At 35.5% G+C, this 27,274-nt stretch overlaps 5 protein-coding genes across 6 annotated transcripts; all 5 read left to right on the top strand.

Annotated features, from left to right (window-relative positions):
* The first annotated feature begins 918 nt into the window (after positions 1 to 918).
* On the top strand, positions 919 to 3,066 carry LOC145161284 (receptor-like cytoplasmic kinase 176). The gene is made up of 5 exons (XM_079080788.1): positions 919 to 1,748; positions 1,848 to 1,983; positions 2,072 to 2,214; positions 2,294 to 2,417; positions 2,510 to 3,066. Exons 1-5 carry the CDS (start codon positions 1,419 to 1,421, stop codon positions 2,917 to 2,919), a joined length of 1,143 nt encoding a protein of 380 aa, XP_078936914.1. The 5' UTR covers positions 919 to 1,418; the 3' UTR covers positions 2,920 to 3,066.
* Positions 3,067 to 7,227: 4,161 nt separating this feature from the next.
* SCL30 (SC35-like splicing factor 30) lies at positions 7,228 to 9,958 on the top strand. Of its 2 annotated transcripts, none has more exons than XM_079080787.1 (8): positions 7,228 to 7,377; positions 7,802 to 8,003; positions 8,095 to 8,172; positions 8,856 to 9,020; positions 9,125 to 9,162; positions 9,244 to 9,313; positions 9,412 to 9,561; positions 9,673 to 9,958. In XM_079080787.1, exons 2-8 carry the CDS (start codon positions 7,840 to 7,842, stop codon positions 9,782 to 9,784), a joined length of 777 nt encoding a protein of 258 aa, XP_078936913.1. In that variant the 5' UTR covers positions 7,228 to 7,377; positions 7,802 to 7,839; the 3' UTR covers positions 9,785 to 9,958. The 2 variants fall into 2 exon arrangements, with proteins under 2 accessions (XP_078936913.1, XP_078936912.1); XM_079080786.1 differs by having other exon boundaries at positions 7,234 to 7,377; positions 7,805 to 8,003.
* Positions 9,959 to 11,035: 1,077 nt separating this feature from the next.
* Positions 11,036 to 12,229, top strand: LOC145157065 (16 kDa phloem protein 1-like). Its single transcript, XM_079076212.1, has 5 exons — positions 11,036 to 11,223; positions 11,347 to 11,412; positions 11,496 to 11,634; positions 11,731 to 11,869; positions 11,985 to 12,229. Exons 1-5 carry the CDS (start codon positions 11,157 to 11,159, stop codon positions 12,039 to 12,041), a joined length of 468 nt encoding a protein of 155 aa, XP_078932338.1. The 5' UTR covers positions 11,036 to 11,156; the 3' UTR covers positions 12,042 to 12,229.
* A 2,118-nt stretch (positions 12,230 to 14,347) lies between these two features.
* LOC145157064 (Calcium-dependent lipid-binding (CaLB domain) family protein) lies at positions 14,348 to 16,009 on the top strand. Its single transcript, XM_079076211.1, has 5 exons — positions 14,348 to 14,554; positions 15,130 to 15,195; positions 15,277 to 15,415; positions 15,500 to 15,635; positions 15,774 to 16,009. Exons 1-5 carry the CDS (start codon positions 14,488 to 14,490, stop codon positions 15,828 to 15,830), a joined length of 465 nt encoding a protein of 154 aa, XP_078932337.1. The 5' UTR covers positions 14,348 to 14,487; the 3' UTR covers positions 15,831 to 16,009.
* A 788-nt stretch (positions 16,010 to 16,797) lies between these two features.
* Positions 16,798 to 17,394, top strand: LOC145158596 (uncharacterized). Its single transcript, XM_079077472.1, has one exon. The coding sequence runs from the start codon at positions 16,798 to 16,800 to the stop codon at positions 17,392 to 17,394; it is 597 nt and encodes a 198-aa protein (XP_078933598.1).
* Positions 17,395 to 27,274: the final 9,880 nt, after the last annotated feature.

The raw sequence follows: 27,274 nt of genomic DNA, 5'->3' as shown, positions 1-27,274 counted from the left end.
TCTATCTATATACCTATATATATTTTTATTTTTTATGTGGTTGAAAATAAATTATTTATTTTTAATCATATAACCTTATAACCATCATCATTATTTAATTTATTTTCTGATTAATATATTCGACAAATTTTTTAACTAGTATTATAATTTTAATAAGGTCTTTTTTCCTTAAAACCATTCTGTATAATTTTTAATATATATATATATATATATATATATATATATATATATATAGAGAGAGAGAGAGAGAGAGAGAGAGAGAGAGAGAGAGAGAGAGAGAGGAATAATCATTTAAAAACCTATATAACATTTGATATATATATATATATATATATATATATATATATATATATATATATATATATATATATATATCATTTAAACATTTTGGGCGTGTTCGGCACGGAGCGTTTGAGAGCTTCTAGATTTTAACATTTGACAAAATGTTCCGTTTTAAACAGAAGACATTGTTTGGCACTACAAGCTTCTATCGTTTAGTTTAAACAAAACGCTACAAATCCAAATGCTACTTTATGTAGCGTTTAACAAAACGCTACAAGCTACAAACTACTCGCTACCCGGCTACCCGCTAACAACTAATTTTGCCGAACACGCCCTTTGTTCTCAGCAACGTTTTTCTTGGGACAATAATATAAACTAAAACGCTAACTAAATATACATTAACTAAATATGATATCAAAAAGAAAAATTATATATAATAGAATAAAGTGAAGATGTTTTTAAATTAACAATATGGTTTAGTGATTAGTCTGTAACGTTGTATGAAAATACTGTTTATCAAGATGAAAATTAAGAATAATAGATTAATAGTTAATAAGTATGCCCTGAAGCTGATCGAGATGATAAGGATGTCTGAAACAGTTAAACTCGAATCAAGCAACCGACTCGGCTCAATGGATCTTGAAAAGGTTGCTCTGTCTTTTCCTGATTTTCGTTTAAACTAAAGAACCTAGTGTCACTTTTATAATCCGATTATTAAACTGTGTGTTCGATTCCTCCATTTCCCAGTATTAATTAAGATCCGCCTACTTGGATTACCAAATTAAATAATCTACTTTCTTTTACATCTGAAAATTTGTTTAATTCAAGACTGGGGATGGTATTGACTATTGATATCTCTTTCATGGGCAAAGCAAGTTGCAGAGAAAATTTAATGGAGACAAGTCAACTCTCTTTGTCATTGGCTTTCTTTCTTCTGGAAAGGTTCTCGTGAAGCCAACCCCTAGACGTACTACGTTCACACCCACCACCTGTTTGATATAATTCCACAGTGAGTTCTTTTCACAATCTCATAACTGATTCTTCCTCAAACAAAACCCCACACAGTCTCCCTAGTTGTCTTCTCTTTTACAGGCAAACCAGCGACTTATATCAAAAGGGAAAACGAGTAGCTTGAAATGAGTTCTTGTTTCTGTGTTTGGTCGAAAATAGAAAGCTCTGAACTTGACTGTAACAAGGTTTTACCCGCTGCAACAGTACTACATAGCCCTCGGAGCCAAGCTGAGATATTAAAGTCACCAAATTTGAAGTCGTTTAGTTTCAATGTACTTAGAACATCCACCAGAAACTTCCGTCCTGATAGTGTATTGGGAGAAGGTGGTTTCGGTTTAGTTTTCAAGGGTTGGATAGATGAACACTCGCTTTCAGCTGCTAAACCTGGAACTGGCACTGTTATTGCTGTCAAACGATTAAATCAAGAAGGCCTTCAAGGTCACCAAGAATGGTTGGTAAGTATAAACTATAAAAACTCACCCATCTTCTTTTACTTCATTTATATTGGATGACTGGATCAAAATCAAATATTCCATGAAATTTTGTAATAATAGGCAGAAATCAACTATTTGGGGCAGCTACATCATCCAAATCTTGTACAACTAATCGGTTACTGCCTAGAAGATGACCAAAGACTTCTTGTATACGAGTTCATGTCTCGAGGCAGCTTGGAAAACCATCTTTTCAGAAGTAAGTATCAGTTTCAGTTTCTTCCTATTATTCATCCATCCGCCCAAAGTTTGGTAAAAAATCTTATTTCGATTCGCCATTGAAACAGGGAGTTCTTACTTTCAACCTCTCTCATGGAACCTCCGATTAAAGGTTGCTCTTGGTGCTGCGAAAGGGCTTGCATACCTTCATAGTCCAGATGCAAAAGTGATATATCGCGATTTCAAATGCTCCAATATCTTGATTGATTCTGTATGTATCTCACATTCATTCCTGTTAACACCCTTTGTCATATATTTCTTACAAGTTTGACTTTTATACAATTTTCCAGAACTACAACGCAAAACTTTCGGATTTCGGGTTGGCAAAAGACGGGCCAATCGATGGGAGAAGCCATGTGTCTACAAGGGTCATGGGGACTTACGGATATGCAGCTCCAGAGTACATGGCTACAGGTAATCTATTTTTGACCTAATTTTTTGAATTATTTTGGTGTGAATCGACCTTGTTTGTATTGATCTGATTTAAATTGTGTATTTGGATGAAGGTCACTTGACTGAGAGAAGCGATATCTACAGTTTTGGGGTGGTTCTTCTTGAAATTTTGACGGGAAGACGGTGCATAGACAAGAATCGTCCACCTAATGAACAAATACTTGTGGACTTTGTTAAGCCTTATTTGATCAGCAAACGAAGGATTCTTCAAATCATTGATCAGCGGATCGACGGTCAGTATTCTTCCGATGTGGCCATGAGAGCTGCGATTCTTGCAATGAAGTGTCTTGCGAGAGAACCCAAGTACAGGCCGAGTGCTGGGGAGTTGGTGAAAGCGTTGGAACACCTTCAGGAATTGCAGAAAGCGTCAGAGAATTGTAGAAAAGAACCGGTTCGGAAACAGATCGGCATCAAAAATTCAGGTTGCCGGCGGCCGGTGGCTTCTAATGGAGGTAGGGTTTAAAAAAGCGAGTGCATGCAGACTGCAGAGTCCTTGTATAGTCGTTAACGTATAACTTGGAAAGTGTAACAAAGAAGAACAGATTATGTAAATAATTTGAATGTTTTTAGCTCTGGAAATGGGAGTAAAGGCATCCATTATCGTCTTGCAGATCTTAAATTTGATTGGCACTGTTGCCACCGCTACCGACCACCGTCCGCCACCATAGTACTACCGCTGGACTCAGAATGTGCTTTTGGGCATGATGCCAGAGCAAGATGCCATTGAGAACGAGGGTTTTCTATTGTGCTCATATCAATTATCAAATATATATCTTTGATCAAAGTTATTAAATTAAAATTTCAAAGTTTGCATATATAAGTGTCACTAGTATTGGGTGCCTCATTGCACAATCAAATATAATGCAAATATATATTTGATAAAAGATAAATAGTGTTGGAAATTAGTTTTTGATATCAATTTAAAAATTAAAAAAAAACCCGACTAAAATAAAAAAAAAGTACTTGTACTCTGTATAGAATATTGTTTTTTTTTTAGAGGTAGCAATGGGTCGACCTTGGTTCAGGTTTGTGTTTAATCCATTTAATAATTGGGTTGAAAATTTCAACCTAACCCAACCTGTTTATTTAAATGGGTTGATATTTCCAAACTCAACCCAACCTTTTAGATAAATGGGTTGTCAGTAGGGTGCAAACGAGTCAAGCTACTCGTGACCTACTCGAGATCGGATCGTTAAAAGCTTGACTCGAAATCGATTTTAAACGAGCTCGAGCTTAATATTAAGCTCGTTTATTAAACGAGCTCGAGCTCAAGCCTATAACACTAAGCTTGATTAGACTCGCGAGCCTAAACGAACCTTTATATAATATAATTTATTATTATTTTTATATATTAAATTAAATACATATTTGGGGATTAGGGATTTAGGGTATTAGTAAACGAGCTTCTTAACAAACTCGAGCCGAGCTTAAGCTTATTTAGGCACGTCAGACAAAAAACGAGCCGAGCCTGAGCCCGAGTCGAGCTTGTATAATTATTTACGAGATCGAGCCGAGCTCAGTACAAAAAGCTCGAATCGAGCCGAGCTCGAGCTCGAGCCTCATATAACTTAAACGAGCCCGAGCCGAGCATGACCAGACTCGGGCTCTGCTCGGCTCGTTTGAACCCTAGTTGTCACCGGGTTGACATGTTTATGTGGTTCCCGACCGAACCTATTAAATAAATGAGTTAAACTTTGGTTAACCAATTTAAAATCAATTAAATAAATTATATAATTAAATATTATACCACTTTAAATGGGTTAAACTTTGGTTAACCCATTTAAAATCAATTCAATAAATTATATAATTAAATATTATATCACTTAAATTATAAAACGTAAATAAACCTTTATAATTATGATAAAAGCACAATACTAATTCATAAATACAAATAAATTGTTCAAATAACATTAAAGATGTTTAGTTTCACAGTGATTTTGGAGAGTGACTAGTGTTATCGGCGATAAAAAAAGAATGAAAATTATGATTGAATTTTATTAAAATATATAATAATAATGCAACATTATAATTTACAAATTAATACTTTGATTAATACATAATAATATTTAAATAATTACTAAATTAAATATATATATTAAAGTTAAATGAGTTGACGGTTTGAAAACGGGTTGATTATTTTTACCCAACCAAACCATAAATGGGTTAGACGGGTTGACCAATTTAAGTTAAATGAGTTAAAAATCTTAACCCAACCCGCTAATTTCGGGTTGGGTTGACGGGTTGGGTCGATTTTTGCCAGCTCTATTTTTTTTCTTTATGAAACGTATAAAATCAGATTATTTTCTGAAATCTAATAGGAACAATATAAACATCCGATGTGGTTACATTGTTATACAAATCAACTATAAAACTGTTCTAATTAGATCCAAAATTTTAAATGTTAAAAGTAAACTTGAACCGAAATTTTGATAGCCGGTCATAGAATGGTCATAAAATATAGGGATATGATAAATTTGATCAATTGGATACAAATAAAATTTGATATTAGATTTACTTCCAATTTTAATCCGAAAAAAGTCATAATTTTTGTCTGAAATCCGAATAAATAGAGTAAATTACACAAATGGTTTCTAACTTTTTTTAACTCAATCGTTCGTATTATGTAAAAAGACTATATTGTCCATATATATAGTTTTTTTTTTAATTAAATTAATGTTTATTGATTATTTACTTATTAAAATATTGCTTGATAAACCGGTGGGTCAACCTATTCCCTTTTATCCATTCCTCCTAAACTAGAAGCTCGAAGCTCCATTGACATAAAATGACTACCACCGGCCATTGTGTATCTAAACCCACATAAACACAGGAAAATCATGCTTCATCTAAACCTTCTTGTTCGGCTTCATGAAAAACTGATATTCACTAATGCTTCATCAAAACCTTCTTGTTCCACTTCAAATAATTAGAATGTAAATAGTGCCCTTTCAAACATCCCTTCCCTTTGGGCTCTTAAATCCTATATGGGTCGATCTTTTATAGGTTGTTATAGATATTACCCAACTTCCCTCGTTGCTATGCAATCAACAACATCATACATAATCACCTTATCTCACCTTATCTGAGTATGCTCATTTACTCCAAACATATATAACTACATCTATTTTTTTTACTAGGTTTGGGTTACAAAGGAAGTAAACGAAAGGAAAGGAAATGAAGGGAAAGAGAAAAATGAGAAAGAAAAAGAAAAAGGATGGTAGTGGCATTTTGTACTCGTTGACAACTCTAAATTGAAGAGAGAAGTGTCGATGGGTTACACACTGAAAAGAGGCGGTAATAATTTTTTGCTAGTGGTTTACAATTTTTCCGATGAAACTTTAAGTGTGACGAGGTTTTATGGCAGTGAAGATATTTCTCTGTTAGACTTAGGTGGTGTTTGTTTTTTGTCCGCAGATCTTCCTGGCCTCTTCTGTCTGCACGGCACAGACCACACACAGACATTAGCCTTCGCAGACTGTTTTTTTTTGAAGACTGCAGACCTAAAAATGTTTGCGCGCCTTTTCTTGGCGTAGATGTGGACCAGAGTCTTCTAACATCTTCAGACATCTTCTAGCCTAAAAAACACATATACCTTATTTTTTTTTAGTTTTTTTGAATTTATATTTATTCCAACTTTATTAGTGATAAACACTTTGAAAAAAAAAGTTACAATACTTAAAAAAAAGTTCGCCGACACAAACATGATATTTTTGACAAATTTATAAATAAAAGTTTATTACAATAATGGTCGTTGAAATTGTTTATATGAATATGAAAAAAATAATAATATATTCTCATATTTTTTGTGCCAAATTTTATAAAACATTATTTAATAAAACATCCTTAATTTCTTAGAAAAAATAGTTATTGCACGTTTTTAATTGATTTAATTGAAAAAATCGAAGTATTTTTCCATTCATTTATATATCAAATTCTTTGATTCTTAATTACAATGTTTAGGCATAACTTTGCGACCAAAATTTGTTGGTTTTTATAAAATATATACGTTAATTTATACAATTTTTATTTTCACTTTTTATACAATAATACATAAAGTTGATTTAGATGTGTTAATTATTTATAACAAAGTCATAAATATATTAAAAAATCACTTTGTAGTTTAAAAAAATCAATTTATTTAGATTTTAGTTTATTGTAGTAGCCTGCAGATATTAAAAAAAAAAACAAACAGTCTTCTTTTTTCAGACTGCAGACGTTTGGTCCACCTCTTCTGCTGCAGAGATCTACAGATGTGGTGCGCAGACTACAGATATTTTGCCTAAAAAAAAATCAAACAACACATTAGTCTGGTCAGGTGCTAAGGGTTGTTGCGACAAAGAGAGGAAGGAGATGGAAGGTTGTTGCGACGATGACGAGTCTAGGTTTAGGGTGTGGGACTCACTTGTTTATTAAACAATTTCTTCAATAAACAAATATTCAATAATCATTAAATTAATTAAAAAGAATATACATATGTAACACAGTTATTTTATGTATGAATATGACCGTGGCCAAAACGCACACCAAAAACTTACTATAAAAATGGTCCGAGTTAAAATAAAAAACTAAAAACCAAATACATAAATTACCTAAACCACAAAGACTATTTTGTAATTTGCTCACCGGGTTATCTGAAATCCGAAAAAAGCCATCTAAAAATCCGGATAAGTTCGATGATTATCCCGGTTCCTTTATAACAGGTTTTACTAAGGTCGGATAAAAAATCCGGGTTTTGTGCGCATCATTCAAAGTGGATATTCTAACGGGACAATAAAAGGTTAAAGCCCACTTCGTTTTCTAGTTGTAGCTTCTAGGGCACGGCTAAACAGTCTCATCAGGCTGTAAAATTTTCAAATCGAGCATCTGGATCTACCAATCTCTTTTCTTGTCGATCTCCTGACCCGTTCTTGTCATCTCTCAGGTAAATTTATCATCTTGATTTCCTTATCATTTCCGAATAATCTTTATATATATTAAAACATTTGAACTTCTCGCACTTTCGGTTATCGATTCGAATCAAATCTGAGAATATGATTTTTTTTTCTTTTAATTTTGTAACGGGTTCATGATTCCTCAAAAGTTGAAGACGATACTAATTTTATTGTGAACCGGACACATCTATAAGGTTCGATTTCGTTTGTTCCGAGGCAAAGCTGTGATAAGTCCTTAAGAAAATACAAAATTCTGTATTGATGTGAAATTATAACGTTGGTTATTTTCATATTCAGATTTCTGGAAACTTGGATTCAGTTTCGTTTCTATATTTGAAAATTATATGTGAACTATATGCTCCTTGAAAGGGTATCCTCAAATTGCCTAATTGTGTAGCTACTGAAACTTGACAGCAGGTATTCAACTACAGTTTAGTTGCCGAGGTTGAACCATGCGAAGATATAGTCCGCCCTATCACAGTCCTCCACGGAGAGATAGAGGACACGGAGGTCGACCAAGAAGCCCTCCCCGAAGGGCATATGGTGGTGAGCGAGGGAGGCACAAGGATCAGAATCATGGCAGTCTTTTGGTTCGTAATATTCCATTAAATTGCAGGTAAACCCTTCTCTTTCCATCTTAAATCTTCAACACTTTTTCCATTGTTGTTTAACCTCAGCTTTTTGGGATTATCTAATTGAACTTGTAGGCCAGAAGAGCTTCGTGTCCCCTTTGAAAGGTTTGGAGTGGTCAGAGATGTCTATCTCCCAAAGAACTATTACACTGGGTAGGTTTGCGCATCTGACCTCCATTTGAAATGAAATGTCATAAATCAAGATGTTAAATTATAATCTCAAAATGAATTGGATTATGTTTGTTGATATGGATTCACGCTAGCTAGGCATGTCACGTGTGATTAGAATATAGTAGCTGGGAGAAGAGTGAGTATTCTTGGTTTAAAAAAAAAAAGTTGTTTTACGAGTCTTTTTTTCTTTTCTTAATTTGTGTTGATGGGGAGTTACGTTTTGACCTGGTTTGTCAGGGGGTATGTTGGTTTGAAGTTAAAACAAGCCCAAGCCCCACAATTGATGAAGGCTCTTCTGTTGTTTATCATTGCTTAACTTTTTCACCAAAAGAAGAATGTTTCATTATATAATCACACAATCATTACAAGTTTTGATGTGGAAAAAAGATTGTGAAGAGAAGTTGAGGCAAATTTTAACTTGTGGACAAGGTTGATTTCAAGTTCATCACTTATTTACAAGAAACCTGAAGACTTTTGAAGTCACTTTCATCTTTTGAAGTTGCCAATTTGCCATTCATACTTGATTATAGAAGAAAAGGTATATAATTAGAAGAATCTTTGGTCGCTTAGTGTCACATACTGGTTGGTAGAGAGATTTCTGTTGTGCAGGGAGCCACGTGGGTTTGCATTTGCCATTCATACTTGATTTTTTTAATTTTATGCAGGGAGCCACGTGGGTTTGCATTTGTGCAGTTTGTGGATGCTTATGAAGCTGGAGAGGCCCAATACCATATGAATGGACGGATGTTTGCTGGTAGAGAGATTTCTGTTGTTCTTGCTTCTGAATCAAGAAAAAGACCCGAGGAGATGCGCCGAAGAACTAGGCCTAGGTTAACATTCATTAACACATGATTTTTTTAAATTTTTTTTTTATTCTTAACATTCTAATCTTTATTAAGGTTTCTGATATTTATGTTGTTGGAAACTAATATAGGGAATCTTCGGGGTATGAAGGAAGGCGATCTCATCATGGTAAGTTAACATCATAACATCATAACATGATGCTTTGTTTTTTGTGTTTGGATTTTAATTTGTTTGTTTGTAATTATTTAGGAGGGCGATCTCGGTCACGTTCGCGGTCCCCACGTCGTCCTTCAGGTTCTAGAAGCCGTCAACGGTCAAGGTAGTTGACTAATTTCTATGTTGCTATTTTTCATAACTATATTTTGATTTTTTTTTTTTTTTTTTTTTTTAAATGGTGAATTTATTTTTACTTTGTAGGTCCTACTCGCCTGCTCCGAAAAGACGAGGTGGCGACTACTCTGAATCACCGCCACCTGTAAGACGAGAGCCTCAGGTTGATGATGATCGTAGCCGTAGATCTTATTCTCCAGGCTATGATGCTGCTGCTAATGATCATAATGTTGATAGGTAATGTCAGTATGTGTTTAAGCACTTAATTTTTAATTTCTCAAATGTTTTTTCAATCATTATTGAAGATAGCAGTTAATGGAGTAAGGTGGTTATGTATGTACTATGTAGGAGGAGGTCACCATATAAATCATCTGGTAGAGCAGCAAGGTCGCCATCTGGATCTAGGTCTAGGTCTAGATCTAGATCTGGTGATGATATGTCACCACCACCCAGGACCTGAAGAGTGAAGACACCTCATGTTATGTTATGGGGGTATGTATGGTATTTGTACATGTATGCTTCATATTTGCTTACTAAGTTGAGAACAACACTGGAAAAACTTGTTGTGTATCATTTCTAGACTCTGTTGTATTTCATGGATTGTGAATGCTTGAAATCTATGTATTGTTTGTTACCTGCGATTTTGCTTGATTAATCATGTAAGCTGAGTTTCTTAGCTTATCCCAATCTTCAGTTATAACATATTTTGAACAAAAATCTATTTTAGTTTTCTACTGTGTGCATGGAAAATATGTCCTAAGTATACAGAATTCAGTTTAGCCGTAAACCGAGCAGAATGACCCAAAAATAGTTAAACCCAACAGTTAATATAAAATTGTTAAAAAACCTATTAAACTGAAACCCAATTAATCTGACTGAATCACATCTTAATATTAGCATTCTCTTCAGCGGTAAATTTAAGATATTTTAGTTACTGATATAACTTATTAGGAAGAAAAAAATGTTGGATGTAGTATGTAAAAGATATTGTTAATAATGGACAACAAATAAATGCTTATATCTTATATTTAAAGTAATTCACTGATATATAAGAAGACTTTTTTGTTATTCAATATATATTTTCTTAAAATTAGAATATATTGCACACTAAATACTAAATTAAGATGTGCACTTGTTGAGTTTGTTGGGATTCAACATTTTGGAGTTTGAGATAAAAGTTATATAAACAATTTCAGACACTGTTTTCTATAATTTGTAATTTTTGTAACTTATTATTTGATTTTGATCATTTTATATTACATATATTTTTCTTCAAAACGATGGAAACGCTCACTATATGTTCATCGAAAAGCAACACTTCTTAAAGTTTTTGCATTATGAGAAAAAAAAATGGGTCGAGTTTGAAGGGATCAGAGACGTCTCTGTATGCGGAATTTTGCAAATTGTACAACGAAAATGATCTAATTTGTTGATTCCAACTGCTTCGGATTATTTACTTTGATTAGAAAACTGAAAGAAAGCGACTCTAATCTCTAACCTACACAACCATACATGAAAGGGGATTGACTTTGAAGGAGTCAAAATTAAGACGCCATTTAAAGAATCTTTAAAAGTCTTGTTCAAAACAACGAAACGACCTTTTCATGGCCTACCAAAGAAGTACCATCCTTGGAATAATTACAAAAAAAAAAACTACTAGTAGCTTGAATGCTTGATTGCGACTTCAAAATTTGAGGGTTAACTTGTAAATATTATAAATACTCTCACCTTTACGCTGCCATTTACGTGTGATTTTCAGTTCATTCTGCTGTGTGATTTGACTAGACAGAGAAAGAGAGATTAAGAGAGAGAGAAATCTGAAGTAAAGAGAGATGACGATTGGAGTAATGGAGGTGAACCTGGTGGATGCTCATGGTCTCAAAAAATCCGATCTCCTAAGTACGTACTTCTCTCAATTGAATTCTAATCTTGATGATTAATAAAAAGTCATATACAGATATGTTCTTTTAAAAAGATTTACAAGCACCATTTTTTATATGCTCCTTATTCGTTTTCTTGCAGACAACATAGATCCATATGTGTTGGTGCAATACAGGAGTCAAGAGTACAAAAGCTTAATAGCCAAAGGTAAAACCTTTTTTCACAGTATTTTTGGAATAAGTCATACGTGACCATTTGAAATACTTATCGACCTTAACTAAATGATACAGGGAGTGGCAGCAACCCAAAATGGAACCAAAAATTCACATTCAGGGTCGAATATCCAGGAGCAGACGATCAACCTAAGCTTGTTCTCAAGATTATAGACCATGACACCTTCTCATCTGATGACTACCTCGGACAAACAACGTAAGACCTTAATTTGATGATTTTTTTTTTGTTATGATTTCACAAAAGACTGCAACTGTTTGATTTTGGTTACTTATTGATCATGCATGCATGCAGGATATACTTGAAAGAACTGTTCGAATCTGGAGTGGAGAGTGGAACTTCTGAACTTCGTCTTCAAAAGTATCGTGTTGTGGATAGTAGTAGCCATAGCTTCTCTGGAGACATTCGAGTGGGTGTCACTTTTACCCCAAGGGTATATATTTATCTTTAACTATTTAATAAGTGTATACAGAAAGAATAGCAGAATGATGAAATGTACTATAGTTTTGCTTATATAACTTTTTTGGTGTTGTATTTCATGGTTACAGGTGGAAACAGAATTTTATTCACAAGATTTCGGAGGATGGAAAGAGAGCCAACGGTAGTTTGTGGATTTTGCCTTGAATTTGTATTTACTATTTAGATTTTCCAGGTGCTCAATATTTGTATTTTAGATGACCGAAATCATGTAAATCGTATCTAGTTTTTTTAATTTAATATTGTTGTGGAAATGTTTATAAAACAATTTTTTTCGTAAACTTCATATTTTTGTTTTAAGTTATATTTAACTGTAGCAGGTGCATCATTTTCATGTAACATGTAACATTTTATAGGGTAATTAAAAGAATCCGGTTACATAAAAAGTTTACCTAGTAAAAGTGACTCGTCTGAGCACCAGGAATTGGTGCGTGGGTCGCATAGATTTGATTTCATATTTCTCTTTTATTCTCCTATTTTGATGTTCGTTTCCACCTTCTTTTTGATTTAGACTTCTAATGATTTCTTTCTGTGCTCACAACATAGTTGAACATGTACTTGTCGATAGGCCTGAACGGTTGCCTATGTTGCGACCCTGATCTTAGTGTGTAGTATTGGATTAATTGATTTAGTAGGCTTGTATATTTTTCATTTTTACTTGTACATACATATTATTGAAAAAAATGGAGTGGAGGCTTATTTATTTAAAATTAGTTAAGAAATGTAAGATAAAATAAAATGGTATAAATGTCATTTTATATATTTTATATGTGTAAAGGACCAAACCATAAATATCAAATTCATAGTTGTTTTAATAGGACTAGTACAAAAACGTATTTGTTGGTACGATCTGTTGGTGGGGTAGTAACCCACACTGCACCATTTAAATACTTAATACTTTCATATCAATAAATCAAGTAACCACACCAATTAAAGTATTTGTTGGTGCGATTTCATATGACCATACCAATAAATGCATTATTTCGTTCAAAATTTTCATTTCGCATGAAATCCCTCCAAATTTGCAGAGATCCCTCTAATTTATTTGGTTCGACTTTTTGTTTCCCTCCCACTTATTTTGTCTCCTCCATTCCTCCCTCCCAAATCCACACCCTTATCTCCATATCGACTTCTTCACTTCTCCTCGCAAATCGACTTGTCCTGAATACACTATGTGATTCCAAAGTAAAAAAAAACATAAAGCCATGTAGCCATGTAGGCTATATCACTCGATTCCAAAAATAGTCATCTTCATGTTCCCAATATTCCAATAGGCAGAAACCCTAGCCACAACCTATGACGACCCCTTCTCGCTAGTGACGCTTCACCATTATAAGTTCTTGGTATGCTTGTTTTCTAAGTATATCTCTTTTACTTCGTTATCCAACAACGGGGAGTCGAAATTTGATATGCAAAAGGTATTCTTCCATTTCTTTTTTATTTTCTTGTTAACTAACTGGATTAGAATTTCTTTGTTATATTTATATTATGAGTTTATGGTTTAGGCAAAACCAAGGATTAGTAATCTCATCCAGAGGTAAAAGCAATCGCGTACTCCAGCATTCCAAGACAAGCATTTCAAGACAGACACATAAGTCGTCACATATGGGTTTTGAACCAAATACAACATCATTTAACATCATGGTTGATGCATATGTAATATATGGTCTTCAGGAAGGATCGAAAAACTTTGAATTCGTATACTCATCTAATTTTTTCGTTAAGAAAATTATTAATCATGTCAATATTTTTGGTTGTCTTTGAGTGCAGTTTTATAATAGTGCGTTTTATGTTTAATAATACAATTTTGTATTTAGTGGCGTGGTTTCTTGTTTGTTGGTGCGGTTTTGGCTGTGTTTGGTGCATTTTTATAACCACACAATTAAATAAGGGTATTTGTTGATGCGATATTAGTTGACACGGTTCGATAACCGCACCAATTAATGGTTTTAACCGTAATAACAAATGCTTTCTATACTAGTGTAGTTGTCTTTACCATATGACATTTTGCAAAGCAAGTGAACAAATTTGGATATTTTGTCTAAAATGTAATAGAATAACATTTTTCAAGTATCAAAATGCCTTTGCTTTAATTTCCTCAAACGAAATCTATAATTTGGAGACCATGAACTAATAATTATGAGAAATAAAAAAAAAATTACATTTCTTATTCACTTAGTAAAAGTTTATAATAAAGAAGCTACTCTTCTCATGAGGGAAAGAAAACTTCAACTAGATTTGAAAAGTCCACTCCATGCTGAACAAGTCAAAGACGCCAGCCATTGTAGGAATCTTGAAGTCTTGATCAAAACAATAACACCACAACCAACCAAACAACTGACTCTTTAAATAACCATTAAAGACGAGGTAGGTTGATTGGCATGAATTCAAAATATGAGGGTTTAACTTGTAATAGTATAGATAGTAGATACTCTCATCTCCCAGTCTTTATAGTTCCATTAATGTACGCTGCCGTGTGCGTGTGATTTTCAATTTCATTTTCACTTCATTCTTCTGTGTGATTTAGCAAACCAGATAGATTCATAGGGAGAGAGAAATCTGAAAATAAGAGAGATGACGATCGGAATAATGGAGGTGAATCTGGTGGATGCTCGTGGTCTTAGCAATTCCGATTTCCTCAGTATGTTTCTTATTTTTTTCAATTCCAATTCTTCTTATACCTTTTGTACACCGATTTTGTTCGAATTTTGTTTGATCAGACGCGATTGTTCATTTTATATGTGTATTGCATCTGTTTCTCGTAAATCTTCGGCTGGAATTCGACATGATCAGCTGACGAAGATTCATTTCTGCACTAGAAAGTCCTACAAACGTTCTTCGCATTAACACATTAATTAATTTGGTGGACCTACCACATTCCAGTCTGGATATTTTGGTTATTTTCATTAAAAATTACAGTATTTATGATATTTTGTTGTAGTCAACCATTGATTGTTAGCACTCCGTTCATCGTGTGTTAATTTCTCACCTGATCACATGATTTATTAGTTAAGATCTATAGTTGATCTAATTAATACTATCATGTTAGTGATTTTTGGGCTCCACTTACCAATTTTTTTGTCTATATGATTGTGGGGTAATAGCTGAACTTGAAGCGTACACGAATCTTGATCAATAAAAAAACCATAAATCTATGTTTCCTTAAAAGACTTACAAGCACAACATAACTTTATACTATTGGTTCATTTTACACAGATAAAATAGATCCATATGTGTTGATTCAGTACAAGAGTCAAGAACACAAGAGCACTATTGCCAAAGGTAAAACATTTTCCTTATTTAGTTAAATTAAATGGTTTTTTTTTCCATTGTAAACTTAATTGTCATCTTTAAATGATGCAGGGCAGGGAAGCAAGCCAAGCTGGAATGAAACATTCAAATTCAGGGTGGAATTTCCAGGATCAGATGAACAACCTAAGCTTGTTCTCAAGATAATGGACCATGATACATTCTCATCTGATGACTACATTGGACAAACAACGTATGTAAAGACTAATTTATTAAACCAATGATAACATTTTGATTACAGTTTCACAAAAAATCACAAGTTCTTGTATGCATGCAGAATATACTTGAAAGAAGTACTGGAACTAGGAGTGGAGAATGGAAGCTTTGAGCTACGTGCTCAAAAGTATAGTATCGTGGATAGTAGCCAAAGCTACCGTGGAGATCTTCGAGTGGGTGTCTCCTTCACCCCAAGGGTACACACTCTCTTAAATTAAAACTGTTATATACACAATTGATACAAAAAACATACAAGAATGACAGGTATTTTTGATAATTAATTGGCTTATATAGTTATATATAATCTATGTCTTTGATTTGATGGATACTTACAGGTGGAAAATGAAAGTTATGCACAAGAATTTGGAGGATGGAAGGAGAGTCAGTGGTAGTTAGTTTGTGGGTAATCCTTTGATTTTTCTGTTTGAAAATTGTTAAGTTTTGAGTATGTGAATTTTAGATGTTCGAAATGTAAATTGCATTTGCTTGTTTTAGTGGTCAAAGACTCAAAATGTTCATGGAACTTGAAATGGTTTCTCGAGGTTCATAATTTTGTTTTTGTTTTTTTTTTTATCGTGTGTTCCTCACCAAAGATTACATCAAATATTATAATAAGTAGTATTCATATAATTTTTGTTTTATGTAGAAAGGTTTGATATTGATGTCTGATATGACAAGAAAGTAGTTTAATTTTGGTGTAAACCCCATAAATTTTCATTCAAATAATGTAAAAAGAGATGTGTAGCATTCAAGAAAAACATGATTGCTACAAGAAAATATAAAAAGGCAACAGTCTAAGTCTATGAGGAATACTTGTTGGTAGGTAGCACTGTACTATGCAGATTTATTATGAAAACTTTGAAAAACTGTTTTGGTCTTTATATAGTAGGACTAGACTGGCAGTGATTCATGCAGCCTTGTATGTCCTTGTTTTTGTTTTCTTTTATTCGCTCAAGTTCTAAACAAGAAAAAGGAAGAGGCAATATACCAATTGAATGCTCACTAAAATAACAAAACTAAAGGTGTTATCAAATGATTAATTTTTCAGAATTATCAACAAAATTATTAGGCTATACGGTGTGTGGTGCGGTTCCAAACCGCAGTGCAACCACGTGGACCGCGAACAACACCCCCAGGGTGCGGTTTCCTGCGGCCAAAACCGCAGTGCGGCTAGAAACAACCGCGCAATCTGATTGGATGTTCCACCTTTTGACCGTTGACAGTCCTTTGCGTCCGGAATTTTTTTTTTTTTTTTGCCTTTTTTTCCTATATATACATATCCAATTCATTTGTTTTAAACCACAATACAACCTTTTCTCTCTCTCAAAATTAAAAAAAAAAATCACCACTCTCTCAAAAATGTCATATTCTTCATCTTCTGAAGAATTTCAGACTATTTTTGATACCGCTGTTGCGTGTGCTCAAATGTCGGAACAAACATACGATGCTTTATGCAACAACGCAGCTGCAAGTTCTCAACAGAGAACACGAAGATATATTTGTAGAAATCGTGAAGAAGCCAACCAACGTTTGGTGCAAGACTATTTTGAAGAGAATGCCACTTATCAAGGGTATTATTTTCGTAGGCGCTTCAGAATGTTCAAAGGTTTATACGAACGTATAGTTGAAGATGTAACGAGGGAGTGCATTTTTTTTCAACAAGGCTACGATGCTAGAGGTGCACCTGGTTTCACTCCCTTACAAAAATGCACGACCGCACTTCGTCAGTTAGCATATGACATTCCGCCTGATGCGTTAGACGAAACTTTTAGGATGTCTGCTAGGATCACACGAGACAGTCTCCATTTTTTCTGCAAAACTGTAATTCAGTTTTATGGTCCAAAATATTTACGTAAGCCTACACGTAATGACATCCTGCAATTGCAAGCTCATCATGCTAGTGTGCATGGGTTTCCTGGAATGCTAGGAAGTTTAGATTGTCTCAATTGGGCATGAGAAAATTGCCCTACATCATATCATGTGCAATTTACCGAGGTGATCATGGTCACCCAACGGTCATACTTGAAGCAGTTGCATCACAAGATATGTGGATTTGACATGCTTTTTTTGGTTCTCCTGGTTCGATTAACGACATTAACGTTCTTAATCGTTCACCAATATTTAACAAAATATACGATGGATCCGCACCAGATTCTTCTTTTGAAGTGCGTGGAACGTCATATAAGTATGGTTATTATCTGGTCTATGGAATCTATCCTGAGTATGCTGTGTTTGTTAAATCGTTTACGTGTCCACATGGTTCTAGACGAAAGAAATTCAAGAGAGCTCAAGAAAGAGCTAGGAAGGATGTTGAGCGTGCTTTTGGAGCTCTGAATAAACGGTGATTCATATTGAAAAAACCAGCAGCTTATTTAGGCAAGGAAAAACTTCAAGAAATCATGTATACATGTCTCATATTGCATAACATGATTATTGAAGACGAAGGAAGAGCAATATGTGCGTTTGACGAGGAAGAAACCATACCAGAGACACAACCAATAGAAATTGGTGGCGAAGAGTATATGAACAGGAGAGCAGAGATACGTTGCACTGAAACATTTCACAATCTTCGCAATAACTTGGTGGAACACATTTACGGGGTTCAAAACATTAACCTTAATTTGGATCCACCGGATGACTCCGAAGACGAGTTCTCGGAGAACGACTTTATGTAGTTTGCTTTAGTTATTTTATTTGTGTTTTTTAAGTTTCTAGGATTATTTAAATGTCATGTGTGTGATTTTCGTTTTTTTTTTTTTTTGGTAATGCAATGTAATGTTTTTTTAATTTTCAAGTAATGAAAAATTATGTTTTTTATTAAAAAAGAAGTTTTATTAAATTAAAATAGTTAAAAAAAATAAGCTTTATTATATTAAAATAGTTATAAAAAACAAAAAAAAAAAAAGAAAATAAAAGTGTGGCACCACTCCCTTGGTGTGGCAAGAAACCACACTTGTGTGGTAAAAAATGACATGACGCTTATGTGGCGGGGGAAGAAGTGCGGTTTCGGTGGCACCACTCCCTCCAGCCTTATAAACAAACAATGTTTGAAACACAAATAATCAACTCACCAAATTGTTATAAACTAAGAATGTTTGGAACACAAATAATCAACTCACGAAGAACACACGAAAATTTGAATGGAAACCCAAAACATAAAAACCATAGGGTACAAAAAGTAGAAACCGCCAAAGGATGAAAAGAGAAAAGAGGATGAATGAATGAATAAAAATATGACATCTAATGGCTTTATATAAAACCCTACAAAATGTCTTAATCAAATTCTAAAACCCGTAATCAAATTCTAAAACCCGTAATAGTTAGCAAATATTTCTATCTAAATGAGATTATAACAATCTGATAATTCTCCAATAGATGTTAATTTCGGAATTAGCATAAAATAGTAATAATGCAATAGCAATACAAAAATGTTGCATATAAATGGAAAGTAGTATATATGTGTAACGCCCCATTTCTGGTATGTAATTTTAATTAAGTATCTCCATTTCTTAAGGGGTACTCGACGAGTCTATAGCCCGACTCGTCGAGTAGAAGCGGGATGAGTTCGCGATTTAAGTTGGCTACTCGGCGAGTCCATATGTTGGGACTCGGCGAGTCTGCCTGTCTGGATGAAGCCCTAATTTCAAGGGTTTGTACCCTATTTAAACGTCATTATAGCCTCCCACCCCAGCCTCCAACACCTTTTCCCCTGTAAACCCTAGCCCCCATTGTTGAACTTGAGTGTGTTTGTGCTAGTTTGGAAGCTTTGGAAGGGAACGAAAGAAGGTCCATATAAGAGAAAGGAGATCCAAGAGTTAGTTTCCATCTGTTTCTCATTCAGGTAATAAAGTTATTACCTTGTGTATTCCTCCATTAAACCCTCTTTTATGCTTGTTATGTCTTCCTTGGAGCCTTATATGATTCAAAACTTGAGATATGGACTTTCCTTTGGATGGAAACCTTAGATCTGGACGTTATTGAACTCCAGGAGCTCATTATAGCCACCTTTATGAAATCTTGGCCTTGTTCCAAACCCTAAGAGCCTAGTATTTGATGATTTTGGGTATTTTAGCCTCATACCCTTGTGCATGCACGTAAAGTTGGAAACTTTACGTGTAAAACCAGTCCTAGAAGCTCAGATCTATGATTTGGAAGCACTGAAATAGATTAGAATCGACTGTATAGTAATAGCATGCTTGGGACTCGACGAGTTGTTCTTCAACTCGGCGAGTTGTTCTTCAGACTCGACGAGTTGTTCATACGACTCGGCGAGCCACAGACTGGACGTGTTCATATGATGAAGGAGAACTCGACGAGTTGTTCATACAACTCGGCGAGTCGGATGAAGTTAGACTCGATGTTTGTATCGAAGAAGAACTCGTCGAGTCTTTGCCAAACTCGACGAGTAGAAGCGAGTAGAGGACTAGAATGGATGAAAGGGACTCGGCGAGTTGGCGGCCCAACTCGGCGAGTCCGGTCAACTGGAAGTTGACTTTGACCAGGGGTAAGTAGTCATTTTTGTTGGATTAGGTGTCTAAGCCCATAACTATAATTGGTATGTACTTGAATTGATAGCAGCACAGTCCTTTTGGGTTGCCCTCAACCTAGCAACTGGACAAAGAAATTATGAAAGGAGAAATATTAATTTATAAGATTAATGAATTAATATAAATGATTTATTAATATGTTAATGGATTAATATATTAATTAGAAATCATTATGTTTAATTAATTGTTAGCCAGAAATTAATCAGAATTGATTTTGGGGTTAAAAGAATTAATTATAAGGTGCAGGGACTAGTTTGCAATTATCTAATAGTTGAGTGGAAGGCTCTAGAACCTCCTTGGAAGAGGGTGGACGAAATCTTTAGGGGAAACCCTAATAATTTCGTCCATAGGGGCTTGAATAAGGCCTTTGGGTTTGCTTAGGCCCTAAGCAAAGGATAACTAGGGTTTCCCTTAAACCCTAGATCCCTCAGCTATATAAGGAGCCTCCTGGTTCATGTTTTTGGGCACTGATTTCTTTGGAAGAAACCCTAAGGCCGAAATTGCATACTCTCTCCATCCTCTCTCCTCCAAGTTTCCTTCTTGCTAGTTCTTGGGTGTGATTCCATTAGAGGCATTACATTTGTGGTGCTAAGCTTCCAAGAAGATCAAGATCAAGATCAAGAGGATTATCAATTGTTTGCTATAACAATTGAAAGGTATGTAACTCCTAAACCCTAGTTTGTTAATTTCGAAATTAGCCTCTCTCCTCTAGGGTTCTTGTTTTGCAATTCAAAGTTGTATGTTCAATAGTTAAAACATAGATCCAAAGTAGGTTGCATGTGAACTTAGGAATTGTTTCTAGTTTATTTGTTGTACCATAAAACCCATCAGTGGTATCAGAGCCTAGTTGTTTTAAATTGAATTGCTACAATTGTTGAATTGCAAATTAGGGTTTATAGCTATTAAACCCTAAAGGCCAAATTTTCGATTTCTAGGGTTTTGGATCAAAGGGTTTTTTCGAAAACCCTAGCCTCCAAAGAACCCTAATCGAAATTAGGGTTAGGGTTTTGAAAACCCTAGCCTCCTCCCTTGTAAATTTCGAAATATGCTAGAGGATAACTAGGGTTTCTTGTTTTGGATAATTGTTACTTAATTAGATTAATTGGATAATTATCCTTACGCTAATTTTCGAAATTTAGAGGGATAAGGATTAAGATTAAATTAATGGATTAATTTAATTAGATAATCCTTACAAGATTTAATAATTTGATTAATAGTTAATTAAAAGATAAATATTAAATCTAGTTAATTGGTTTATTTAAATTTAAATTTAATAGCTTAAATTTCGAAATTTATAAACCCTTGAAGTTTTAAAATGTTTTAAAACACACCTTATATATATATTATAATTAAAAGTTTAATATTATATATGTATAAGAACATGGTCAGTCAAATCGCTAGTATGCCTCATTCACGAAGCTAATCTATAAGGGGGGTATAAGGAAACTGCCTATAAAATGGTAGTTGAATGGGTGTCCACTCTCACCCACCGCTTCCTTGATTAGTGGAGGGTCGTTAGCAGAAAGGATTTGATAGGACAACTACCTCTCATTAAAAGTATAATGATATTAAAAGTACTAGAACATTATTTTCAAAATCCCAACTCTAGTTACTTTAGGAAAAATGTGAAAAGTATGCTAATCCATGAAATTGCACATTATGCTTTATTGGTCGTTAGTGGAGCGTGTGTGGTTAACCAGCACACTAAAAGGCACCAATAAAGAGTAGTAATGGGTATCTCATAATTGTCATTTTGATGGAGCGTGTGTGGTTTACCAGCACATCAATAGTTAATGATAAAGACAATGAGGTTACCAAGCACATTTGCATGGTTATTCACATCTTGTTTGTGATCCTCGGCATCCCAGTCACAAATAGAAGAGCATAATCTGAGATTAAAACATGCCATTGAATAGTTCCAATGTATCTCAAAAGAATTAGGAATTTCACTTCGTTTGTTTCGTCTAATGGTGGAATTGGTGAATCGTCATTCACCTACCTTTATGAAATTTGCACTTGGATCTCGGCATCCCATTTCTAAGATGTGAATCTTCATAGTTGGATCCTAACCTTGATATTATATCTTTGGGTTATTCTATTAAGGTATCTTGAAATCTAACTAAAACTTTCTTTCTTTTCAGATGTCTACTCCTGGAAACACTTCTGCTTCATCCTCCTCCAACCAGAACTTCTCTTTGCTCAATATCTGCTCCAAAGTCGTTATGGATGGCTCAAACTATAACGATTGGATGCGCAACATCAAGATGGCTCTTCGTTTCGAGAACAAAGAATATGTTCTTGAAAAGGAGCTCAAAGAGCTTGATGAGAATGAAGCTACTCCTGAAGATCTTGCTGCCTACAAGAAACATTACGATGATGCTACCAAAGTGGCATGCATCATGGTGGCAACTATGTCCCCAGAACTGCAGAGGTACTATGAGGACTACTGGCCTTTCGAGATGAACAAGGACCTTATGGAAAAGTACCATAAGCGAGCTCGTCAAGAAAAGTTCAAAGTAGTCAAGTCACTCATGGCTTGCAAGATGAAGGATGGGGAGTCGGTAGTGTCACATGTGCAAAGAATGCAACGCTACATAGAGCGTTTGGTCAAGCTCAATATTCACTTTGATGAGGAATTGGCCATTGACATGGTCTTGAACTCACTTCCTGAATGTTATGGTCAGTTTATTCTAACTTACCATTTGAACAATACTGAGCAGACCTTGGCCCAATTGCACAACTTGTTGCAGACAGCTGAGGCAGGGATGAAGGGTAAAAGTATACCCTCCACACCTACGAGTGCCCCTGTTTTGGCTATTGGACAGGGAAAGGGGAAAAAGAGGAAAGGTCCTCCCAAGCAAAACTGGAAGAGCAAGGCTCAAGCTGGGTCATCTAGTAATGGCCCAAAGGCTAAGCCCAATGGTTCCACTCCCCATGTTTCTGATCCAAAAGAGGCAGTTTGCTTTTACTGCAACCAAAAGGGGCATTGGAAGAGATCTTGCCCACAATATCTGCAAGATATCAAGGATGGCAAAGTGAAGCCATCTTCGGCAGGTATTTACACTATTTCTGCTAATAACTCATTATCTTCTCGTTCATGGGTCCTTGATACAGGATGTGGTTTTCATATCTGTTCTGATTTGCAGGGTCTAAAGGAAAGTGAGGAGATAGAGCGAGGAAGGATAAACCTGATCATGGGAAACAGAAAGTCTTCACCAGTAACCAAGATCGGAGTTTATCAGCTTCTGCTTAGTAATGATGTTAGATTAGATTTAATAAATTGTTGTTATTCGTCTGAGATGACGAGAAACATTATTTCATTTCATGCATTGTTCAGACAAGGTTTTACATATTCTTTTAATGATTTGAATGGTTCAATTTCTGTTTATAAGAATGGTGTTTTTATGTTTGAAGCTTTGCCTTGTAATGGTGTGTATGAAACAGTGACTTGTGTTGATAGCCTAGGAAATAGTGTACTTAATATTGACTTGTCTAATAGTGTAGACAAGGCATGCTTGTGGCATTGTCGTCTTGGACACATTAACAAGAAACGCATAGCCCAACTCCAAAAGGATGGAGTGTTGGAATCATTTGACCTAAAGTCAGATGATATGTGTGAATCTTGTCTTTTGGGAAAGATGACAAAATCACCATTCACAGGGTCTTGTGAAAGAGGTGAAGGTTTGTTGGATCTCATACACACGGATGTGTGTGGGCCCTTCAGATCAACTACAAGAGATGCTAATCGATTCTATGTGACTTTCACTGACGATTATAGCAGATATGGATATATCTACTTGATCAAGCATAAGTCAGAAACTTTTGAAAAGTTCAAAGAGTTTAAGCATGAAGTCGAAAATCAATTGGGCAGAAAGATAAAGATACTTAGATCCGATAGAGGCGGGGAGTATCTTAGTATCGAGTTTAACGACTATCTGAAAGAATGTGGGATAGTCTCACAATTGACTCCTCCTAGGACACCACAGTTAAATGGTGTAGCTGAGAGGCGCAATCGAACCTTGTTAGACATGGTTCGTTCTATGATGAGTCGGGCTTCGCTTCCTATTCACTTCTGGGGGTATGCCTTAGAGACAGCCGCCCACATCCTCAATCTTGTCCCTACAAAGAAGGTTGCCAAAACACCTCACGAAATGTGGACAGGGAAAGTTCCCTCGTTAGCACATATTAAAGTCTGGGGTTGTGAAGCTTTCGTAAGACGAGAGACTCACGACAAGCTAGCAGCTAGAAGTGAGAAATGTGTTTTCATTGGTTACCCAAAGCAGTCTTTTGGATATTTGTTCTACAGGCCTAGTGAGAACGTGGTCTTTGTAGCACGAAGAGGAGTCTTTCTTGAAAGAGAGCTCATATTCAAAGAGGACAGTGGGAGCACTATTGACCTTGAAGAAATTCAAGAGTCATCCAATGAAGGAACCTTAGATGACACTAGCACTCAACCAGAGGAAACAGTTCCTGTTGAACCAATCGATAACTCATTACCTCTTAGAAGATCCACTAGGGTGAGTGTGCCACCTGAGTTGTATGGTTTTCATATTACTTCAGATGGTGACACATTCATAAGTGACAGAACACTGGTAAACTTAGATGAACCAATCACTTATAAGGAAGCAATGGCAGGCCTAGAGGCTTCCAAGTGGAAAGAGGCAATGGACAACGAGATTAAGTCCATGTATGACAACCAAGTTTGGAATTTGGTTGATAGTGCACCAGGTCGTAAGACAGTTGGGTGCAAATGGATCTTCAAGAAGAAGACAGACATGGATGGAAATGTGCACACATTCAAGGCTCGACTGGTTGCAAAAGGTTTCACTCAAACCCCAGGGGTTGACTATGATGAGACCTTCTCACCAGTAGCTAAGATTAAATCTATTAGGATATTGCTCGCCATAGCTGCCTTTCATGATTATGAAATCTGGCAGATGGATGTCAAAACTGCTTTCCTTAATGGGAAGTTGGCTGAAGATGTTTACATGAGTCAGCCAGAGGGTTTTGTTGATGCGAAGTTCCCCAATAGAGTGTGCAAGCTTGAGAAATCCATTTATGGATTGAAACAAGCATCTCGCAGTTGGAATCTTTGCTTCCATGAGAAAGTCAAAGAGTTTGGTTTCTCTAGAAGTGAAGATGAGTTCTGTGTGTATATCAAGGCTAGTGGGAGTATAGTAACTTTTCTGGTGTTGTATGTCGATGACATATTACTCATTGGTAACGACGTTCCAACCTTGAAAGAAGTTAAGTCTTGGCTTGGAAAGTGTTTTGCCATGAAAGACCTTGGAGAAGCTGCCTATATTCTTGGGATTAGAATATTGAGAGATAGAAAGAAGAGACTAATTGGACTTAGTCAGAGCACATACTTGGATAAGGTACTAAAGAGGTTTAGTATGGAAAATTCCAAGAAGGGAGAGCTACCTATCCAGAGCAATACCAAATTGAGTAAGACTCAATGCCCGAGTACAGATGTTGAAATAGATGACATGAGTCGTGTACCTTATGCTTCCGCTGTCGGATCGATCATGTACGCTATGACATGTACTCGCCCTGATGTGGCATTTGCTTTGAGCATGGTCAGTCGCTATCAGGGAAACCCAGGTAGAGCTCATTGGATAGCAGTTAAGAATACACTCAAGTATTTGCGAAGGACAAAGGACTGGGTTCTTGTGCTTGGTGGCAATGATACTTTGAGAGTAGATGGTTACAGTGATGCCAGCTTTCAGACGGATAGAGATAACTTCCGTTCTCAGTCGGGCTGGGTATTTTTACTGAATGGAGGAGCAGTTACTTGGAAGAGTTCCAAGCAAAATACGGTGGCTGATTCTACTTGTGAATCAGAGTACATTGCAGCAAGTGAAGCGTCGAAAGAAGCAGCTTGGTTGAGGAACTTCATCGGGGATCTCGGAGTTGTTCCAACCATCCAGGAGCCTATGGAACTGTTCTGCGATAATGAAGGAGCGGTTGCCTTGACAAAGGAACCGAGAGATCATGGTAAGACCAGACATATCGACAGAAAGTACCATTTCATTAGACATAGAGTTGAAGAAGGCCATCTTATAGTAAAGAGGGTGTCATCTGAAGATAACCCAGCAGATCCTCTCACAAAGGGTCTGAGTAGGGCTAAGCATATTCAGCATGCTCGGAGCATAGGACTGAAAGATGATATTAGTTTTAGTAGTTAGATTAGTTTTTGAAACTTGTAACAAAGTAAATGTAATTGACTTTTGGTGATTAAATAATAAAGTATTATTTATAAGTTTGGCTACTACCTTTTGTCAATTGTTTATTATTGTGTTTCATATTTTGCATGTTTTACTTCCTGAATAATGAGATTATTCAAACTCCACAGTCGCTCGTACTCTTGGAAGTAAGTAGTGAATTAGACTGTCATGAATTGGATTGCAGATTGTCTAAGGATAGACATGGCAATAGAATTGCTGCAACGTTCATGAGTACTCAGAAATTGAGATTTGAGTATTGGATAAACCCTCGCTCAGAGTATTACTTCATGGAATTCATCACGAGTAATACTGAGACGATAATATCTTATAATCTTGAAACGAAGATATATGAGTTGTAATTTACAAGTCGGTTGTGCATTGGTGATACGAAAACGCATCAGTAACTTGGTGTTATAAAACGTATTGTCATGCATAATTTGATGAGTAAAAGATACAAGCATATGAGTCAACGTTTATTCGTTCCTTTTGCCCTAACAGGAAAAGCGATATCTGTGGGCCCCTCGATGATTTGGTGTTGACTTATGTGCTGGGCCCAGCCAGGACTAAATTGATGTGTTCGATTAGAAGTCCTACATCATCGCAAATCAGGAATCGGGAAACATAGATTCTGGACAAACAGATTGATTACATTCCATGTCTTTTGTCTGGGGATATCAAGCAGAACGAAGGGTTATATGATCACTTATCTTAGGACACGTAACTGACTGGGTCAGAGTTCGGCAGCAGCTTTTTGGAAGCTACAATTTGCTGGTCAAATTTAGAAGGCATACTAGCAATTATAGTTACAGACTTATCCAAGTGGGAGACTGTTGGATTAGGTGTCTAAGCCCATAACTATAATTGGTATGTACTTGAATTGATAGCAGCACAGTCCTTTTGGGTTGCCCTCAACCTAGCAACTGGACAAGGAAATTATGAAAGGAGAGATATTAATTTATAAGATTAATGAATTAATATAAATGATTTATTAATATGTTAATGGATTAATATATTAATTAGAAATCATTATGTTTAATTAATTGTTAGCCAGAAATTAATCAG

Source organism: Lactuca virosa, chromosome 2 (genome assembly GCF_052849685.1).
Source record: "Lactuca virosa cultivar CGN04683 chromosome 2, Lactuca_virosa_CGN04683_v6, whole genome shotgun sequence".
Classification (NCBI taxonomy): Eukaryota; Viridiplantae; Streptophyta; class Magnoliopsida; order Asterales; family Asteraceae; genus Lactuca; species Lactuca virosa.
This window is presented reverse-complemented; position numbering and strand designations above follow the sequence as displayed.

Excerpts from the sequence above, each read along its gene's own strand:
- LOC145158596 (XM_079077472.1), top strand. The coding sequence starts at position 16,798 with ATGTCATATTCTTCATCTTCTGAAGAATTTCAGACTATTTTTGATACC.
- SCL30 (XM_079080787.1), top strand. The coding sequence starts at position 7,840 with ATGCGAAGATATAGTCCGCCCTATCACAGTCCTCCACGGAGAGATAGA. Across the intron at positions 9,021-9,124 it reads CGCCGAAGAACTAGGCCTAG|GGAATCTTCGGGGTATGAAG; the intron begins GTTAACATTCAT and ends AAACTAATATAG. Across the intron at positions 9,163-9,243 it reads AGGAAGGCGATCTCATCATG|GAGGGCGATCTCGGTCACGT; the intron begins GTAAGTTAACAT and ends GTAATTATTTAG.
- LOC145157065 (XM_079076212.1), top strand. The coding sequence starts at position 11,157 with ATGACGATTGGAGTAATGGAGGTGAACCTGGTGGATGCTCATGGTCTC. Across the intron at positions 11,224-11,346 it reads CAAAAAATCCGATCTCCTAA|ACAACATAGATCCATATGTG; the intron begins GTACGTACTTCT and ends GTTTTCTTGCAG. Across the intron at positions 11,635-11,730 it reads GACTACCTCGGACAAACAAC|GATATACTTGAAAGAACTGT; the intron begins GTAAGACCTTAA and ends GCATGCATGCAG.
- LOC145157064 (XM_079076211.1), top strand. The coding sequence starts at position 14,488 with ATGACGATCGGAATAATGGAGGTGAATCTGGTGGATGCTCGTGGTCTT. Across the intron at positions 15,196-15,276 it reads CAAGAGCACTATTGCCAAAG|GGCAGGGAAGCAAGCCAAGC; the intron begins GTAAAACATTTT and ends TAAATGATGCAG. Across the intron at positions 15,416-15,499 it reads GACTACATTGGACAAACAAC|AATATACTTGAAAGAAGTAC; the intron begins GTATGTAAAGAC and ends GTATGCATGCAG.
- LOC145161284 (XM_079080788.1), top strand. The coding sequence starts at position 1,419 with ATGAGTTCTTGTTTCTGTGTTTGGTCGAAAATAGAAAGCTCTGAACTT. Across the intron at positions 1,984-2,071 it reads GGAAAACCATCTTTTCAGAA|GGAGTTCTTACTTTCAACCT; the intron begins GTAAGTATCAGT and ends CCATTGAAACAG. Across the intron at positions 2,418-2,509 it reads TCCAGAGTACATGGCTACAG|GTCACTTGACTGAGAGAAGC; the intron begins GTAATCTATTTT and ends ATTTGGATGAAG.